A 20,193-nucleotide genomic window follows, 5' to 3' on the forward strand; every position below is an offset into this window, starting at 1 on the left:
CGATGTCTGGGAGTCTCCCAGGGTGTGAGAGGGACACGGTGTCACCTGTCCTGTTCCTGTCCGGGGAACAAGGAAGCCCAGAGCTCCTCCAGGAAAGGGTCTACATCTAGGACGGGCTAGGGCAGACCAACACTGGGCGAGGGGCCGGGGGAGGGAGATGTCAGGGCCCGGGGCACAGAGGCCACTGCACACAGAACACGGTCTGGGGCATGAGGCCCCTACAGGCGGGGGCCAGAGCGAGAGCAAACTCCGGGGCGAGGGTCACAAGAGCAGCCAGCAGGTGGCTTTGAGTGGGTCATTTCGGCTGCACTGTTATGGCTCTTAACACAAGCATCTCGAATCCCTGAGTATTTTTGGTCTAAAGTAATTGTGTCTAAATTAATGGGCTAAGACACCATTTACTTTAGCTTAGTTGTAACAAAATGTCAAATGATGTACCAATAATATTTTCCTAGTATGTGAAAATAAACATGCAATTTGCATATGAAATGTTTAAAATGGCCATTCTTGCACTATCTGCCATCCACAGTCGTCTCTCACCTCCTCGACATATATCGCTGCTAATGGGATCTTACTCTGGGAAATGCCGGTCTGAACGATGTGAAGAAGACAGTGCTCCCTGTGTTGCCATAATGCAGCAGGACAACTCTTAACTTTTTGTTTCTTTTTCACTACAATTTGAAGCTGCTGACTCCTTTTTCCATTTATCACGCAGGTCACTATGTGTGTGGTTTTTTGAAAAAAAAAATCACAAAGGCACCTTATGTCACACAGACCTCTACAGTGTATAATAGCGTTCATTTTACTCTTTGAATTAATTCATGTACATCCATGCTTTTCTTATGAAATGCGTGTAGTTTATATGTACTTCGGGACATTTCAGGAGAAGGACTGCCTTGATGTGATCCTAATTTCCCACGAAAGAGGCAAGTTTTTAATACATAAAAGCCTTTCTTGACACTGCAATGCCTCAAGGAGTCAAACATTTAATATTTTTTATCCTGCCTTAATAACTATCAGAAATAGCTACCTAAATCCTATGTGCCAAGAGTGTTTCCCGAGTATCTCAGTGCTGCGTTATGTCCTATCACCAACATTTCCCTCCATCCCTAGAGCAAAGTGAAAATACATACGAGGCAAAAACCGGGTGGATAATAAACTATTCCATACGTGATAATGTTCTGTGGATTACACGCACAAATTTCACGCTGACAAACAAGGAAATTAAATCAGTCCCTTCTGCTAAAAGAAGTTGAAGGAAAAACACACTTTTGCTAAAGTGTAAACATTTCTGAGATACTTGATTTTTAAGCGAGGTGTAAAAAGATATGCCATGCATTACGAGATCTCTTGAAGCAGATCACAGAAGTTCTGTGCCGGATTGTTTTATTATTTGGCTTCCCAGTGGTACCAACCATAATTTTTGGACAACAGTTTATTAAGGGCTTAAATCAAATTTTCTTAAGCACACAAGAAGTAAAGTGATTGGAGTGTCTGGTCTGACTCTTGAGTTCAGCTCAGGTCAGGATCTCCTGGCCCATGAGATTGAGCCCCGCGTTGGGCTCTGTACTGATTGTGGAGCCTGCTTGGGACTCTCTCGGTCCTCTCTCCCTGTCCTCCCCTTCTCATGCTCTCTCTCTCTCTCTCTCAAAATAAATAAATATACATTAAAAAAAAAAAGAAGGAAAGTAATTAATGGATTTGTTACTGTGAATGGAACAAAAACCTGTCCTGGTACATACATCCGTGAACTTGTTTCCAAAAGAACCCCGCATACACAACGTATTGTAAAAGAAACCACCCGCATTCTCTATTTACATGTACTCTCCTCTGTGAGAAATGACATATGGACAGGGATGCTCCTCGTGGCATATTTGTCTTAGAAAACAGGTGGGGGGCACCTGGGGGCTCAGCTGGTTAAGCGTCCGACTCGTGACTTGGTTTGGATCAGGACATGATGTCATAGTTCATAGGTTCCAGCCCCGCGTCGGACTCTGGGCTAACAGTGCAGAGCCTGCTTGAGATTTTCTTCTCTCCCCTTCTCTCTGCCCCTCTCCCTCTTCTCCAACCAAATAAAAAAATAAACCATAAAAAAAAAAAAAGAAAAGAAAAGAAAACAGTTGGGAACAACCTAAGTGGCTTAGGACAGAAGCGCAGTTGAATAAATGTGGGTGTATCCACCCACAGGCTTCAAGTGGCTACAATGAATATTTGTATGAAGCGCATCCACAGAGTACAATTCAGGCGGCAGAAAATCCCTATGTGTATCTTTTTGTAAATGTCCAAGCTTCCTCTGGAAGGATAGGGAAGAAACTGGCTACTAACTGTCTCAGGAGAGACGAACTGGCTGTCAGGGGAATAAGGAAGTCAGCGAGACTTAGGTTTTTCAGTTTCATTTTTAAAAACGTTTTGTATTTTGAGCTGTGTGTGCGCATTCCTTATTTTTTTAGGTATGATGTCAGCTGCCATTTAAGTAACAGAACCACATAACTTGACTACACATTCTAACCGCGATTCTGCACAGCATATAGCATAGAACTCGAAGTGCTACCTATGTGTGCGTCGTGCATTTAACGTTTCTTCAAAAATCTTTCACTCGGTGCCATTTAAGGTGCTCGCTGAGTGCTGAAGATGCAACACTCATGGGGACTCGGCCTCTGGGGAAGGGATCCATGGAGACAGCTAGAGACCAATGCAGTAAGCAGTTAAAATAAAGGTGGCAAATCCAGTTACAACCATGACAGAGTAATAGATACCACATTTAGCCTCCTGCCATCCACAGGCATGAAACAGGAAAAAAAAAGTGTGTGGTAAAGGGTGTTTTTGGGTCAATGGACGGCCATGAACCTGGAGAGGACGGGGGCGTGGGAGATGGTCCCATTAACCCCGCGTGCTGGCAGGGACGACCTCTGAACAGCAGCCTGGAGAAGCAAAGTCACTCAGAGAGCAGCGTTCTTTCTGAGCAGAGGACACAGCTCCCAGTCTGTGGCCAGGAGGGCTGGAGCATATGAGGAGGGCACCAAAGCAGAAAAGGTGTGCAGAAAAGAAGCGATGGCTTTCTGCACGAGAGCCCTAAACTCTTCCCTCTCCTGTGAGCTGTGCATCATCAGGATGAAAACCTTGCTTCCTAAAGCCTCCCCGGGGGGCTGTGAGAGTGGAGGGGATCCCAGGAGTTCCGACCAGCTAGGGTGGAAAGACCTCGTCAGATGCGTTAGGCGTTCAGTTCCGGGCTCAGAAAAACCATGCTTATGACTAGGGCTATCGGAGCTCTGGAGAAAGGGCTTCTATCAGCTTAAGCTGATAACGTGAAAACGAATCTAGACTCCCAAGAATGCAGACAATTAAAAAGTTAGACGTGCGAGGGCACCTGGGCAGCTCAGTCGGCTAAGCGTCCGACTTCGGCTCAGGTCATGATGTCCTGGTTCGTGAATTGGAGCCCCACATCAGGCTCTCTGCGGTCAGCGCAGAGCCCGCTTCGAATCCTCTCTCTCCCTCTCTCTCCTCCCCTTCTCTCCCTCAAAAATAAATAAATATGTAAAAAATTAGACGTGCAAAGGAACAGGAAAATAATCAGGACAAAAAGCATCAATAGATGCAAAGATGACACAGATCTTAAAATTAGCAAAGAGCTCAGAGGTGCCATTAGACGTACATCCGAGAATTTAAAGGAAAAGATGAAAAAACGCGGGGAACCCTGGCAGAGAAATAAAAACGAACCAAATAAAAATTCTGTGACCTAAAAATACAATATCTGAAAGGAAACACTGAATGGACTGAACAGAGGATTAAGCACTGCGGAAGGAAAGATTGGCAAACTTAAATATTCAGCTATAGGAACCTACCCAGACTGAATCACAGAGACAAAGAAGGACTTAAAGGTTTGGAAACCTTCAGTGACCCATGGGATCATATTGGGAGATATCACGTACATATAGTTGGAGTCCCAGAAATGGGAGAAAGTAGAAAATATTAAAAAAAAAGTGGCTGAAAATGTCCAAATTTCATGCAAACTATAAACCTATAAGCCAAGAAGCCCAGCTCATCCTAAGTATGATAGACACAAAGAAAACTACACTAACTACACTAAAACATGTCGTTTTATTTTATTTTATTTTATTTTATTTTATTTATTCTATTTTTTTTTTTTTTTTTTTTTTGGTGCAAAAAGGTGATTCTGTCACAGCACCGGGACAGGACCCATGGGCAGAAAGAGCTGCCCTGGGATTGTGGGGAGTGACTGATCATACACTTCTGAGTTTGTGGAAGGAGGGGGAGGATACTATTTTAATCACATTTCTCAAAAAACAAGGAGACGATCTTAGAAGCAGCTGGAGGAAGAAGATGCATTTCCTAAAGTACGGATATAGGTAGTAAAGCATCAATGCGCCCCCCAAATGTCGCTCTGTGAAAGAAACCATAAGTGAAAAAGTCCATTGTATGATTCCATTGATGTGAAGATCGAGATTGGGGCCCCTGGGCAGGGGGGGCGCCTGGGGGGGGGGGGGCTCAGTCAGTTGAGTGTCTGACTCTTGACTTTGGCTCAGGTCATGATCCGAGGGTGGTAGGATCAAGCCTTGTGTCAGGCTCCACACTGAGTGTGGAGTGTGCTTAAGATTCTCTCTCTCTTTCTCTCTCTCCCTATGCCCTCTCCCCACTCATGTGTGCTCGCGCTCTCTAGCTCTTTCTAAAACTAAAAAAAGAAAACACAAAAAACGACCCATGGTAAAAAGTACCAGAGCAGGGGCTGCTTTGGTGGGATTCGGGAATTTTCTGGGAAGGGACATGTGGGGACTTTCTAGGGTGATGGAAATGCGATTGGGACACTTTTTTGCGTATTTGTCTTTATTCATAAAACTGTACACTTAAGATTTGTATAATTCACCTATATTATTCATCAACGAAAAGTAATGCAAGAAAAAAAAAAAGAGTTAAAATGCTCCGAGACCCCCCTGAAGGAGGAGACAACTGCTTGTTTTCCTGGGAGAAATCTTGCAAAAATCCCATTGTCTCGATTTCACCGGTTAATAACTGTTAATACTTGGGCATAACTTGGAGAAAGGAGAGTGGGAAGGATAATTGGGTAATGTAAACATAGAAAGTTCTGTACCCCTTGGAGTTATTCGTTCTGGCACGTTCTAGAGATCAGAAGAGCCATCCTGTGTTTTCCTCCTTGTGGGCACTGGTCCTAAAGTCAGCGTTCCTTGCTTGTCCTGCCCTGTGGCCAGTCACCAAGACGTTCTGATTTTATCTCCCAAAGTCCTGTCTTTTTATGCTAATGTCTCTGTACAGTGTTTAAAAGCAGACTGTGATGTGCTTCCTCCATACCAATGCTGCCTTTTTTTTTTTTTTTTTTGTTTATCCTCCTAGAGAGCATTTCTGGCCCGAGTGTTTTAATTTTAGCTGACATCTACTGGGGCCTTTAAGGTCAATGAGCATAATCTGTGTTACCCTGAACTCGAGCCCAAAGTCTCAGCCCTCAAATAAACGGAAGACAAGACGCACAGCGAGGGTTAAGAGTAACGGTCTCAGGAAAACTGCCTCCAGCGTCCTGCGCCTTACAGGAAGGGAGCTGCAGGGTTGGGGGGGGGAGCAGGGCTCCCTAGGTGGGATTGAACAGGAGCGCCGATGGGGGCTGATTTAACAAGCGCTGGGGCCTGGGTCTGAAAGAGGAAGATGGCTAAGTGGTCAGGATGGCAAGAGGGAGGGCAGATCCTTGAAGCCTAGGGTGGGAAGAGAGGAGCGGTCTCAGGCGTGAGAAGCTTGAGCAGGAAGAGAAGCCGAACGGGGAGGGGTAAGAAGGGTCAAGGGGCTTCCGTACGGGAACCAGCACGACCCTGGCTTCAATGCCTCTGACAACATGCTTCAGCGTGACGATGACGGATGTCTTCAGACTCCAGAAGAAGTGAAGGGATGCTGCTTCATTCCTGGAAGAATCCGACAGAGAGGATGTTACCAGGAGACAGGAGCCATCTGCCCCTCATCATGTTACCAGGGCTGTTGACTTTCCAACAGCAGATGTCTGACAAAGGCGACTTGTTCCTCTCTTCTTGCATCACGGGCTGTCTCCACGGCCCCGCAGCGTTAACAAGCAAAACCGTGCTCCCCGGGGCTTCGAAACGGTGGCCTTCATGTACACCAGCCTGGCTCCGTAGGCCACCGCAGCAGGCACACTGAGACCTGGGTGATGTCACTGGCCTACCTGGGCCCACCCACCTGGGCTGCTCCCTGCAGGGACCCTGGAGGGGAGGCGGGGCAGGGGGAGGGGAGCCGCCTGTCCAGCTGGGCTCTGAACACAAGTCTGCCTGGTGCTGCCTGCTGGGCCCCTCCTCCTCTGAGCTGCCAGCCCACATGTTTTCATTGACACCTCCTGGCTATCGGGGCTGTGTGAGGAGCCTGAGACGGAGATAGAGAGGTGCTGGAGTCTGCATGGCACGGACCGTCTTGGGGCTCAAAGCCCCGACGCGATCGGGGCGGGGTGGGGGGCTAGTGGCTGACCAGAATGACGGACACCAGACCAACGGGTACATCTCAGAGAAAGTAGCAGAGAACGGGAGTGCCAGGCAGTTTTCCGGGGGCAGAGGGGAACAGCCTGGGTGGGGAAGAGCTGGGCTCCAACAGGGAAGGGGCGCAGGGGTGAGGGCCCAGAGCAGCCGAGATGTCAGGCAGAGGTGAATCCGAGGTGGGGGGAGAGGTAGAGACGGGGATGCTCGTGGAGAGGCTGAGTCAGAGCAAGACTGGCCTGAGATGGTGGGAGAAGGGGCAGAGCTTTGTGGAGAAGCTCTCCTTTATTTGAGTCTCCTGCATACGGATGGTGGAGGGAGCCCTGGAGTGGGACCGGATCCCCCAGGCACAGTGGGGGCGGGACAGGAAGGGGAAGCGGAGTTCAAGATCTCCACTGTGGCACCCTCTTTACCTCCTGTGCAAGGGAAGCTCTACTCTGGGCAGGTCAACTGTGGACGGTCTCAGCCAGCAGGTGCCCCATCCCTCCTCAGTCTTTGGGGTCAACAGCTCTGTGGGCAACAGCCCCTACTGCCCCAGGCATCGCCTGGGGACTATGACGCAAGGTCGGGTTCTGTGACCTCACTGCCACCTTCTCCAGTTGGTTCCCGCATTCACAAACCCGGAGCAGTGAGGTCCCCACGGCAGGGATGCAATCTCCCTCAGGAAGGCCAGGTCTTGGACCAAGCTTCGGAACCGCAATGATGTTACCTGTATCCTTTCTGCCCTCCGGATTGGAACGCCCGTGACTCTGACACCTGCCTACATAGCACACAGCAGGTCGCCTGGAGAGCAGTCCCCGAGAGCAGCAGGTCCCGACCCTTCCTGGCAGCGGCTCTTCCTCCGTGTAGGTGGGTTTCCCTTTGCCGGGCTCTGCCTCCTGGACCACCAAGCCCCTCACCAACCAGGTGGTGACCCCATCCCCTCTTCAGCGAGGAGGACACCGGCTCGGGAGATTTTCCGGGCTCTCTCTGTACTTCTCGGAACCAGAAGCGGTACAGGGTGCCGCGCGCTCCCTTGTACCCCCTGCGTAACCCAAAGCGTGTCCCCAGCCAGGTCACTTCCAGGTGCCCAGGGCCAAGGCGGGGTAGGAACGGCCTTTCCCGCGCGGAAGAGCGCCCGTCACACCTGTCCCCGTCGGTGGGCGCGCGGCTCCGGGCAGTGGCCCCCCACCCCCACCCCGGCCAGGGTCTCTCCCCAGGAAGGCGCGCCAGCCTGGGAAGACGGACGTCCAGCGAGCGCGGCGGGGCGCCTCCAGGTGGGGCTGGCGCCCGGGGTGCGCTCCCCGCGCCGGACGGCAGGCGTCGCCCCCGCTCCTCGCTGCGCCGGCCCCCGCCCCCGCCGCGGAGCCCGAGCCCGAGCCGGAGCCGGAGCCGGAGCCCGAGCCCGAGCGCGAGCGGAGGAGGCGGCGGGACCCGGCAAATTTCCTGCTCGGCTGCGGGCGGCTGGAGGCTGCGCCGGCGGCGCCCGGACCCCGCGGCCTCCGCGCGTCCCCACGACCCTCCTTGGCGCCGGCGGGGACCGAGGGGCGCCCCGGAGGGCGGCGGGCGGGCGCCCGGGAGATGCGGAGCCGCCGCGGCGGCGCGATCGGCGCGACCGGACCGGCCCCCCCGAGGTGAGCGCGCGCGCGCGCACGGGGTGCGGGCGGGGGCCGTGCGCCCCTCCGGGGACCGCGCGACCGGGGCGGCCGGAACAGGCCGGGGACGCCGCCTGGGCCGCCGCGGCGGGAGGGAGGGGCCGCGCCCGGGCGCCGGGTCTCGGAGCCGGGTCCCCAGCGGCCCCGCGGCGCGCCGGGTGCCGGCGGCTGGGGACGGCGCGACCCCGGCCTCGGCGCCTCGGACCCCTCCCCTCCCCCCCGCCCAACTTGGCCACCACCTCGGCGGCTCCCGCGCTCCCTCTCGGGAAACCCGCACCCGGAGCGCGTGTCTGCGGGTGGCGACAGTGCCGTGGGTCGGCGACAGGGACGTAGGTGAAAGCGGGCGAGATCGAGAGGGGGTCCCACGGGGTGTGTGGAGGGCCACACGATGCAGGCGTGGAGACGGGAGCCTTGTGAGAAAGTGACTCGGAGTTGCGCCAACTCTGGGAGGGGCGCGGGCCGCCGTGCGGATGCCGCCCCGAGGGTCCCGCGCCCTCGCCTTGGCAGGGAGGGGAGCGTGGAGGGCCGGAGGGCTCCCAGAGGTGCCGCGGGGACACCCCCGGCGACGGGCAGGCCGGGCGGGCCCAGGCAGAACTGCCAGGATCCGCAGTGGCGGTGCGGTGACCTGTCAGAGCGCCTGGACCAGAGGTCAGCGCGGTGCCACGCCTGCGGCTCGGGGGCCCCGACTGGGGACGGCTGGCAGACCCACGGGGAGAGACGCAGAGCCAAGCCCTGCCAGACCGTGCTGGACCTGGCCTAAATTCCTTCCTGGCGTGGCCAGCCTTTCCAGAAAGGTTAACGTTATGCTGGCCCAATTATATTAATTTGTCTTGAATCAGGACCACTCTAGCCGAGTTTCAACGCAGGAAACTCAAGGAAAGAAGAACGTGGCCCTGTGCTTGTGTTTTCCCGTGGAAGGCTGTTGAGTTGAATGCTGCTGGTGGCTTGGTTTAGAAATCACGGCCTCCCTGTTCAGTCCGCTCTTGACCCCGGCTGCCCCTTGACCCAGAGTGCCTGGAGGTCTTTGTGTCTCCATGATGGGTGAAATTCGGTCTCTGTGAAATAAAGACCCACGCCCATCCAAAGTGTGAGTGGAGGGGGCAGGGAGGGGAGGGCATCTCTCTCAAACCGGTGCAACAAGCCCAAGGAGGGCCTCGATGCGATGTGGGGGAGGTGGGGGAGGGGTGCTGGGGGCGTGGGTGGCTACGACTGGCTCCTGACTGCCTCTCCCTGACCTGCTGAGACGGGGCAGAGCTTTGTGTGCAAATAGCATAGGGGTGTGTGCTCCCTGAGCACAAGCTCTAGGCCTTTGGGGAGGAAAAGGCCAGCTGGTGATGTGGACCAGGCCCAAGAGATGGGTCTGTGTTCTCAGTCAGGAGCCTGTAGGCCACCCGGCCCTTCTCAGACTTGGCTGTGCCTCTGACTGTGACCCCAGGGACAGAGGTCTTCGATCGCTGGGGTGAGTGATACCCCCCGCCCCCGCAAGGAAAACAACAACAACCCTAGACTCCCCTTGTGTTGACATGAGCCAGGAGCTGGTTTTGTCCCTACAGAAGGGAAGGTTTTAGATTGAAAACATATCAAAATCTATGGCATCGCCCCCCCCCCACTCCCCCTCCCCCCGGAGCTGAGTCAGTGTGGGAAGTGGATGACGGAATTACAGTCCCTGGGGCCCCTGGGAGGCCCGGAGTGAGCCGGAAGCAGCGTGGCCTGGTCCCCATGCTGTGCACAGAGGACACTTCTCAAAAGCGTGTGCAAACCACCCATTCCGAGAGTGGCCGCCACAGCCGCGGGGGAAGGCGCATCGGAGGGGCAGCATTTGCCAGGTGGTTAGTAATGAAGCCGAAATACAAATTTCAGTTGGTCAAAACCTAGGCCTCCTTCACACTGCGCCTCCGTGGGTCCGCTTGGCTCTGTGTCCACTGAGGTCATCGCAGCCCAGGCTGCCCCCTTTTATCAGACTCCCTCCTTGCAGGTCAGAGGGGAGTTTCTAGTCCGGACCGCCCCTCGGCAGTTCTCCTTCCCGGCTGCCCCCGTGACATTTCTCCTGGAATATCAGTGCCCCAGCTCGAGGTTCCCCAAGTCAGACCTCTGATCCTCCGCCCCCACCAGCCCAACACTGTCCCCCTGTTTTCCTTACCCATCTGATGGCACCAGCCTCCCCACCGGTATGGAAAGACAGGCTGGATTGTAGTTTCCCTGCGGACCATATCGTACCCTCAGCATCCAGCCAGGCACCTGACAGTGGGCTGGTCATAACTGTCATCGGGCACATGAACCCATGAGGAAGTGAAACGTTTTAGGAGCCCATCTTCTGAAGCAGGTGAATTCGTGTCTTCTCAGTGGGCGTCAGCGGGGCTGGTAGGCGGCCACACATCCTGCTGGGGTAGATTGGACTGGTCACATCGCCAGTTCTTCTGGTGATGCCAAACGCACCTGCTGTGGACAGGGCTGGACCACAGAGACTCCAGATGACCCCTGAGGAGGCAGGCTTGGGAGCAGTGAGGGGACAGCGAGGCAGCTCTCCTCGTCCCTGCACTGGAGTTCCACCCCCAGAGCCCCTGCTGTCGAAACAGGAACGGATGTATCCATTGGGATCAAGACTGGCTTTCTTAATATTTGATTATCACTAAGGAGGAAACTGTGAGCTTCACAAGCATTTCCAGTTCTTCTTTGGCAGGTGCGTCCTAGGGAACCCATGGCTCGCTACTCCCTGAGGGCACTGCCATGCTTTCCAGAGCCTCGGAGGTAGACCCTTGCTCCACCCCTGCTCTGAATCTCCTTCTCCTCTGTCTCCATCTTGAGGGACTCCTACTCATACCTCACAACCCACTTCAAATGCCTCAGGGCTCCCCACAGCCTTCCTGACCCCTCTACCTAAGAAAAATCTCTCTTTCACTTCCACGGAAGGTTAACTCTACCTGTTCTGGAGCACTTATCAGACCCTATTTTGATTTCCAGTGGGCCTGTCCAAATAGTTTATCTCGTCTACTAGGTGGTCAGTGCTTCTAGGGTAGAGGATGTGTCTCTGAGAGTTTGGGCTTTGAGTTCAGGTATGGATTTACATAAAACCTGGCTCAGCTGTGACCTCGGCTGAGCTCTTCAAAATTGACACCTCGGTGTTCTCCTCCGCAGAATGGGAGCGATGATCTCTACTTCACGGGGCGGTTTTGAGGGTGGCAGATGATACGTGGAAAGTACAAGGCAGATGACTGGCACCCAGTAAACCGGGCCGGGCTACAACACCTGAAGTTGTGCCCTCCCTGCGTGTGGTAACAGAACCAGTGACGTCTGAAGGAGTGAATTAACCGAGTCACAACTCGTATTAACAGATACATCTCGCTCGCCATCCGAAGCGCTGGGTCAGATCGGTAAGGTGTGACATGCTAGGTAACTTCATTTTTTGGCGATAATCCGGCGGATGATGTAAACGTTGTGTGGTGAAGTATTTTACTCTCGTGACGTCGCCGCCCCCCTGTGCTCCAAGAACAAGCCTGTTCTTCAACGCGCTCCATTGACGCTGCGGCGTTAAGAGTGGTCTGTGAGGCAGGAAGGTGGTTCTTGCGCGTTGACCTGTGCTCGTGGACTGAATTAAGCCAGTCTGTGGGCGGGACAACGCACAAGTGAGCCAAACCCGCACCAGGACGCACTGTGGGCTAGAGCCGGGTGTGTGCGTCCAGGGTCTAGATCCCGGATCTAGAACTGGAACGGCTTGTGGACTAGAACATGTAAACCGTGGAGCTGTGGACTGCCCCCGACACGCTCAGGACTTAGCATTTCTTACCTCCGCAGAGGGAAGTGTGGCACCAGGCCTCTCTGAGCCCCTCCTAGCGCCAGTGCCCTGACCGGTCTCACCCTGTCCCCAGCCAGTGGAGGCAGCACCGCCGAATGTGCGCGATCGGATCGGATCGGATCCAGGGCCCTGGCTGCCTCCGGTTCTCGGCTCGTCCCTTCAGCCACGCCTGTCTCCGCTCTGGGTACCGGGTCTCCATAAAGTAGGATGTGGCCCGTGGGCACAGTGGGCGCGCTTTTGTTTCGAATACGGACCCCAGACACGCCACAGATGTATCTTGGAGGGTTAGCCCTCTCGTTACTTTGTCATCTGGAGTGTTGCCCCCGGAGCAGGGTGCTGGGTAATACTCCAGCTGCTTGGGGTTTTGGACCAGCCACATCCGAGGTGATGGGGTCTCGCTGAATTTTACTAACTTCTCCAACAAACACAGGTGCACAGCGTGGGGGGCTTCTGCCGGACGCGGGCACGGAGATCCCTAGTTCAGGGCTTACTAAGCCAGCTTTCATTTCTTCTCTTGGTCTCGCTGCTGTTCCCCAAATGTCATTAGTCAAAGTCTGCCCCATCCAGGTGTTGTACTCAGGGAGTTTTGATGTGGTTCACAGCCTCTTTGAACTTGAACAGCACCCGGCTCCGAGCCAGAAATGTGGGTATAATGCCTTTCTTTCAACTACATAAATACTTCAAAAGGGCTGATCACGCTTATGAAATAGAAAAATTTCAACGCCGTGTTTCACAAAAACAACTTTTATATCGATTCCCATCGAAATAGGAACCAAATAAGTACTTTTAAAGGCTGTCTATCTTAAAAATATCTTTCCAATACAAATCAAGACTTTCCAATTAATATGGCCCATTCGTGCATCTTATATGAGAACACCCAAAGGGTGAAAAAGTCTTCTTACACCCAGAAGCAAATAAAAACTCCATCAGGAGGTGAGGAAGGGGGGGAAAAAAAGACCCTTGATTATGCGCTAAAAATCTCAAGTGTTTTGGGCAGGTGTTTTGCTGTCAGTGTTTCTTGGGTGAAGAACGAGAATGGATAGGAAAACTTGTGCGGGCCCCAGGCTGGGGTGCCGGCAACACTGAATTTGACCCAGTAGGTGGGCTCATGGCGGAACGAGTGTCCAGGGTGCAGCCGTGTTCCCGAAACATGCGTGTGGCTGCGTGGTCCTCTCTGGGGATGGGGGGACGCCTGTGCGACGCCTGGGGCTCACAGGACATCCAGCTCTTGTAAGTGAAGTGTAGACGTTGGAGGAAGCAAATGATAGTCCTGAGTGGGAGCCAGGCAGGGGCAGCGGAAGAGGCTGCTTGTAGAGGGCACTCCCAGCGAGGGTTTTACTTTTTCAGCACCGAGCTCGGAGCACAGACTGTGGAGCAGAGAGGCGGGGTCAGACTGAGACTCATGGCACGGAAGCTTTGGACAAGTGACTGACCCTTTCCCAGTGTTTTCTGGTCTCTCTAATGAGGACAGTGACACTTCCCAGACGGGGTTGGCGTGTGGCTGGACTGAGGTCACGTGTAGGGAGCCCAGTGTAGTGCCTGCCAAACCCGTCAGTGGCCTTTTCCTGTGCCCGGGAGTCAAGGGGGTGGCTGGCCTTCAGTCCAAGGATTGGCATAATCTGGGCTCGGATTTCTCTCCTGCCACATGCGCTTTGTCCTCAGGGCAAGTCACTTAATTCCCATTCTATAAACGCGGACATAATTTCCAGTTATCAGTGCCTGTAAATCTATTTGGACGTTTCCAGCTGAACGTCAGTGACCGACTTTTGTACCGGGGGCGGGGGGTGCAAATGAGTTCCATTCTTCTCCTCAACCAAGATTTCAGAATGCCCCATCACATAACTACTTGATGACAATGTATTATTCCAAGTGACCCTTGAACGCAGCCTTTTTATTTTGTTTCCTATTCCACAAGGACTTTGCAGTTTTCAGGCTATGTCTGTGTAGTAGGACTTTCGTGAGTCGGTTCCTTTGGCTCTCAGCAGACCTGGCCCGGACTCCTTGGCCAACACACTTGAGTGCCCTGGGGGTGGGGGGGGGGTGGGGGTGCCCCCGCTGGAGCAGAGCCCGGGCGCGTGGAAGGTCCTGCCCCGGCAGGTTCCTCATTAAACCGCGGGCGCTCTGTTCTTCCTTGCTTCTCTAGTTCAAAAGGCCGGCTTCAAAGGTGGACACCCACTTGTCCGATCTGATGTCACGGCCCCGAGGCCTATGCCCACCTCCCCTAGCAGTCTGCTTGTCTGGGTTCTCGTCATGGGATAAAGCTTTTATTTTGCTGTTTGAAATCCAGCCCAGGTGGAAATCCCTCGGTGAGAAGGGCTGTTTGTGTCTTCAGTGTGGGCTCTCACGTTTGAGTTCTAGGGCTGACTCGCTTCCTGGGGGGGGGGGGGGGGCTTGGGGTGAAGGGTTTAAGGAGACAGAGGAGGAGAAGAGCAAACGTGTTACAAAACCCACTTGCAGTGAAAGGCGGGGCTCTTTTTGAGGTGAGAGGGGATGGGCCTTTGGGGACCCCGTGTCCCGCCACGGAGACAAATAGATCTTCCCTTCGGAATGCTCTGCTGAGTTTCTAGATTCCAGAAATGAGTGCTAGTGAATTAAGCGAAGCCAAGCATCTGTTCCTACAAATGTTCGTGTTTCTTTCCAGACCTTTCCTGTCCTCAGCGTACTTCTCCACTGTGGTACATACAGAAGAGAAAGAGAGGAAGGAGAGAAACAGAGTCAGAGACACAGAGAGAGACACACGCACAGACTCTCAGACACTAACGTGTTTTTTCCTCCAGGATCTGTCATCGGAGGCTGCCGCCGCTTTCCCTTTAAGCCCCGGGTGGGAGCCGGGGATCCTGGACACGTGTGGTCGAGACGTGTGGCCTGGGACAGTCGCAGAGGGCAAAGGGGTGGCGTGGCTGGTGGCGTCAGCATATGGAGCTACTATTCAGAGCCAGGCCCTGGGAGCCTCTGACGCAGGACCTGTCGCCCCCCGCGGTTACAGGAGAAAACCAGAAGTGAACGAACAAAAAGCCAGAAAACTTGTGTCTCTGTATTACGTGCACGGATCTCCGGGAACTCTACTGGGGCTAACAAAATGCTGCCCTCGGGCGCCACTTGCTTTAATGACTAGAAAACATGTAAATGATCTTCCAAAGAGGGAGAAATATGCCAGCTTCTGAACTAGGTGCGAATAAGCCCCTATGCGATCCTGGCTGAACTGTGACGCCCGTTAATGAAACTGGCCTTTGCTGCTGTCATTTCAAATCATCTCGAAACCTGCATGGTTACCAGTCAAATCAGTTTCTTATCATTAACGCTTTTTTGTTTGTTAGTTCGTTTTTTTCAGGATATGGTTTTTCTGGCTCCCGGAGGAGCCTTGGTTTCGTAAACAGCCGAATGGTTAAGTACCGGATGTAAAGATACTTTGAAACAGTAGCCCAGCCCCGTCCTTAATTTTGAAGCCAGGCTGACTCAGCATTCTGTCTCCCCAGGCTTGTGGCAGTACTTTATTAAGTGCATCAGTAATTCAATAAATTACTTTTTGCTAATGTGGCAAGCATCAGCTAAAGTTCAGTCATCTCTTGGAGATGTTATCCGTCCACCCGTTTAGATTCCTTTGAGCAAAAGCCTGATTTTGGCCCAATGTAATATAAGAATGCAAAAGCCAGAAATTTAATAATTTGGTACCACACCGTGCCAAGCTAGGCCCGCTCCGAGCTAGCCAACGATATTCTTTCAAAGGATATTTCTTGGTTTTCATCAAATGCTCATAGTGTTTACAAGTCTGTAAGGTCATTGAGAAGAGACAGGAATGTTAAACGTTTATTGGGTACCCGCAGCGTACGTGCTCTGTTTTTGTACTGGTGTTAGCAAAAAAAGTCATGGCACCTGCCCTGTGGGTGCTCCGCGTCTGTGGGAGGCAGAATGCATCACTTCCAGGGTGTGTTAAATGTAACGCTGGCTGCAGAGGGAGTCCTAGAGGGGCTTCACCGGAGAGAACAGGCTTGGTTTCCAAGGATGTATTCCTGGCAGCCAACACGTCTAGAACATTCCAGATGGACGGCCTTCCATGTGCTTGCCCAGCAGTGAGAAGTAGCCTGTTCTGTCTGGGGAGGGTGTGTGGGTGGAGCTGGAGCCCAGGGATGGACGGGAAGAGACAAGAGGCCTGGAGCATCTGAGATTTTCTCCAAGCTTTTGAAAGCCATTGAGGAGTGTGGGTCCACTTGATGGATCAACAGTTCTGAACCCGTTTGAGATCATGGCCGCCTTTGAGATTCGGATCATGGCCGCCTTTGAGATTCCGAAGAAGAATATAGATGGATTCATTCGTGGAAAACTGCATGTGGGCACACAGGTTTTTTGGGTTTGGTTTGGTGTTTACGGTTTCCAGAAAATCCTGCCTGACCAAAGCCCCACAGTTTTCGACTGAGGAGACGACATACATCCGGGCCAGACATGGATCTAAGAGATGATGACGGCCTCAGATTGCGGGCTGCGTTTGAGGTGCCTTAGCAGAGCCAAATGGACCTCTTGAATACAGTGGCTGACTCTACTAGAAAAGGTCTGTCCGGTGGGAGTTTCATCTTCAGAGTGGCCGTGACAACGTCAGTGCTTCACTGTGCTATCTGTTCTATTGTCGTCTTATGAAAACTTCGGTTACAGAGAACATTCGTGGGTATCGTGCAGTATTCCCAATACAGTAACATGGAATCGGTCATTAAATTATGGCTGTGTCATTGGGAGAGCCAGCTCTCCCAGGATGTGGGGTAAGAATGGGCTTATGAAGCTCAATGTGGCCAGTTATCATTGGCCTCTGACACGTCCAAACTGGGAGTCACCCCGCTCCCTCTCAGGCACCCACAACTCTTGCCTTACGGATCTCGGAACTTGGAGCACCACATTTCAATTTCCGTTTCCAATGGAGAAAATCCATATGAAACAATGTGTTATCAAAGGGGTAGACTTTGCTCCTCTGGGGGACAGGCAGAAGGAGCCATGGTCCCTGATGCACACCGTATCCAGGGGACAGCTGACTTACGACCGGGTGGCCCCAGTCTGCCAAGCATCCTGGCAGGGTGGGGGGAAAGTCACGCAGTTACAGCAGGAGCGACTGGAGGAGTTTCTGACCCTGGTCGAGCCCCTTTGCCGATTTCTCCACGAGCACGAGCCTTCCTCCAAACTCCAGTGACCTGGACCAAGTGGGAATCACAGTTCTGTCTTCCATTCTGGGGGAAGGAAGTTTTACTGAGGGTTCTCCAGCTGGTAAAACATCCTCGAAAGTCACGGTGGTCCTAGATGATGGCCTAGCCCCCATTGCATTAAATATCCATTTTCTCCCTTCATTGTACAGTCAAGCCGGATCCTGGCAACCTTTCTGTGCAGAGCAGTTCCCGGGACTGACACAGGACTTGCCAATTCAGCTGTACGTTTGTGCTCAGGAAACTGAATTCATTGCACACTGGAAAGCAACCTCTTGAATGTATTGTCATCGAATAAAAAAAGAAAGGGCATTTAATCACTTTCAGTTTTTTCTTTCTTTTTTAATGTTTTATTTATTTTTTAGAGTGACAGAGTTCAATGGGGGGAGGGGCAGAGAGAGAGGGAAACACAGAATCAGAAGCAGCTCCAGGCTCCGAGCTGTCAGCACAGAGCCCGACGCGGGGCTTGAACCCACGAACTGCGAGATCGTGACCTGAGCAGAAGTCGGACACTCAACCGACTGAGTCACCCAGGTGCCCCTATTTTAATGTTTTCTTTTGAGAGAGACAGAGACAGAGTGCAAGGTGGGGAGGGGCAGAGAGAGAGGGAGACACAGAATCCGAAGCAGGCTCCAGGCTCCAAGCTGTCAGCACAGAGCCTGACGTGTGGCTCGAACTCACAAACCACGAGACTGTGACCTGAGCTTAACCAACTGAGCCACCCAGGCGCCCCTCTAGGTATTTCTTAATAACCATCCTCGTACGTTTTTAGGTGACCAAAAATATGTTTTCTGCACAAGTCTTCCAGTTTACCAAAAACCAAAGCCACTCGTACCTTTTCACTTTAGATGGTTTCTCTGAGGTTTGGCGAACAATTTGACCCCCCTTGTGGCGTCTGAGCGGGTGGCCAGCTGTAATGTGGAGCCTGGGACCGGCCCAGGGTCGTAGCCTCTGCCCCGGGAACCATTGTCCTGACCCAGATGAGCCTCTTTTCCTGTTCTGGCCGCCTTGGTGGGCTGACCCCTTCGTCCTGCCGTGTCTGCACCGTCCGTGTGGCAGGGTCTCGGGACGTGGAGGCCCCTTGCCTGCTTCCAGGAGGCGAAAGCACCTCACCTGTCTGTTTGGCTGGAGGTGCATCCCGACCCTGAGCGGGACCGGAAGGCGAGACCTCACTGCTCTGCACCTATCTCTTGTCCCCTTGGCCTAGGTCACGCCGGCCTGTTCTCCTTGGGTGTGGTTCCCGCCTGGAAACTGGCTTCCAGGTGTATTTTAGAAGGCCGTTGCAGGTGTATGTGCCGTGTGTAGCGTGCTTTTGTTCAGCGAATGATTTTTTATTTGTCATGTCGAAATGCATCCCCTGAATGGATGGTCAGGGCCGTGCGGAGATCAAAGGCATCGATTCAGGTTATTCTACTTTGTGATGGATTCCGTTGTTGTCTTTTCTCCATAGCAGCGATTTGTACAAGTTTTGGGGAGATTATGCTTCCTTTAGCGGCCTGGCGTCTTGGCGGGCGGAGAAGCCTCAGAACCGGCTGGGGCCGAGGCTGGGGTGCAGCCTCCGGGGAAGGTTGCGTGAACCCCCGCACTGCACACGGGCGGGGCGCCTCCCTTCTGTCCGGGTTGGTGGCTGGACCGGGCAGACAGGAGGAGCATCCCTGACCCCTTTTCTGTGACCTAGTATCATTTTAACACCCCCCCCCGAGAGCCACCAAGCCTGCAGACGCACAGAACCACCACCCGAGTGCCTCGACCAAGAGAGACTTGTCCCTTCTGTCCAGGCGGGCAGCTGCCAGACTAGTCTGCCACCTGGTGTTAGCGACTTCGGCCAGTTCAAAGGGTTGCTTTTTTTTAGTTTATTTGTTTTGAGAAAGCAAGAGATCGAGCACGAGCAGGGGAAGGGGCAGAGAGAGAGGGAGAGAGAATCCCAGCAGGCTCCACAGTGTCAGCCCGGAGTCCTGGGCGGGGCTGGAAGTCACGAACCGTGAGATCATGACCTGAGCCGAAATCAAAAGTCGGTCGGTCGCTCAACGGACTGAGCCACCCCGGTGCCTCTCAAAGCGTTGCTTTAAAAAAACAAAAATTAATGTTTATTTATTTTTGAGAGAGCGAGAGAGAGAGAGAGAGAGCGAGCAGGCAGGGGAAGGCAGAGAGAGAGGGAGACCTAGAATCCAAAGCAGGCTATCAGCACAGAGCGCGATGCGGGGCTCAAACTCGTGAACTGCGAGATCATGACCTGAGCCGAAGTCGGACGCCCAACCGACGGAGCCGCGTAGGCGCCCCAAAGGGTGGCTTTTAAAAGGAGGACAGCTTGGGACAGACGAGGCCTAAACCAAATAAGAGCGCTGATGTCAGATTTCTGTCGGCTGATGGTGGGACCTTGGGAGCTGCGGGCGTGGTCATTTACACAGCCTTTTCATTCGTTCATTCATTCATTCATTCATTCATCCAACAGATACTAATGGGAGACCTACCAGATGCTGAGGCTTCAGTGAGGAACAAAATCCACGGGTCCTGCCCTGTGTCCTTTACCTGGGGCCTGGGTGTCCCTGTCTTTCTGTCCATCTGCCCCGAGATTCCCCTGAAAAGCCAGCAGTGCCCAGCTCAGCCTTGCTCTGGAGACCGTGTGTGGTGTGCGGGCCGGGGACAGTCATCGTGGGTGGCCCTGAGGCCCTGAGGTCCCCACAGGGGACCGGGAAGGCCTTTCCTGCTGGGAACTGTGTGGGTCCCGCTTCCCTTCTGTGTGGATCCTGCCGGGCGTGTGTTCGTTAGAGGCCCTGCTGCTACTTAGGCCTTGATGACTGAGCTACGAGCAGCACAGGACGAAATCTGTCTCGGAGTCCGTGTGGTCCCTGTGAGTCTGCTCCTGACTACAGCCTACAGAGGAGACTGGACTCAGGCCGAGGGGGCTGGGCAGCAGCATCACACAGCGGCTGCGGTCGGGGCCTGCCCTCCCCCCAGCTCTCTCCCTGGCTCCCATCTTCCCACCCACCCTACTCTTGTTTTCCCACCCACAGATACCACCAAGGCCTCTTCTTCCAGAGCCCCAGACCTCACTGAGCTCTCCCTCCTTCCCGTCCGCTGGG

At 53.5% G+C, this 20,193-nt stretch overlaps 2 protein-coding genes across 6 annotated transcripts in view; one reads left to right on the plus strand and one right to left on the minus strand.

The window, feature by feature from the left end:
• Window positions 1–5,393: 5,393 nt before the first annotated feature.
• On the minus strand, window positions 5,394–12,306 carry LOC109492839 (nascent polypeptide-associated complex subunit alpha, muscle-specific form-like). The gene is made up of 3 exons (XM_045039988.1): window positions 12,229–12,306; window positions 7,210–8,759; window positions 5,394–5,924 (listed from the first exon to the last, which is right to left on the minus strand). Exons 1-3 carry the CDS (start codon window positions 12,304–12,306, stop codon window positions 5,678–5,680), a joined length of 1,875 nt encoding a protein of 624 aa, XP_044895923.1. The 3' UTR covers window positions 5,394–5,677.
• The window catches only part of PTPRE (protein tyrosine phosphatase receptor type E), a 163,946-nt gene continuing 150,968 nt past the window's right edge, over window positions 7,216–20,193 (plus strand). For 4 of the 5 annotated variants that reach the window (XM_023241090.2, XM_023241088.2, XM_045040834.1 and 1 more), the window contains exon 1: window positions 7,987–8,113. The gene's annotated coding sequence lies outside the window, so the exon portion shown is untranslated. Of the gene's footprint in view, window positions 7,350–7,986; window positions 8,114–20,193 lie in introns of those variants that run through there. The other variant, XM_023241091.2, reaches the window with a different exon arrangement.

The sequence above is a fragment of the Felis catus genome, chromosome D2 (assembly GCF_018350175.1).
Source record: "Felis catus isolate Fca126 chromosome D2, F.catus_Fca126_mat1.0, whole genome shotgun sequence".
NCBI classification, from domain to species: domain Eukaryota; kingdom Metazoa; phylum Chordata; class Mammalia; order Carnivora; family Felidae; genus Felis; species Felis catus.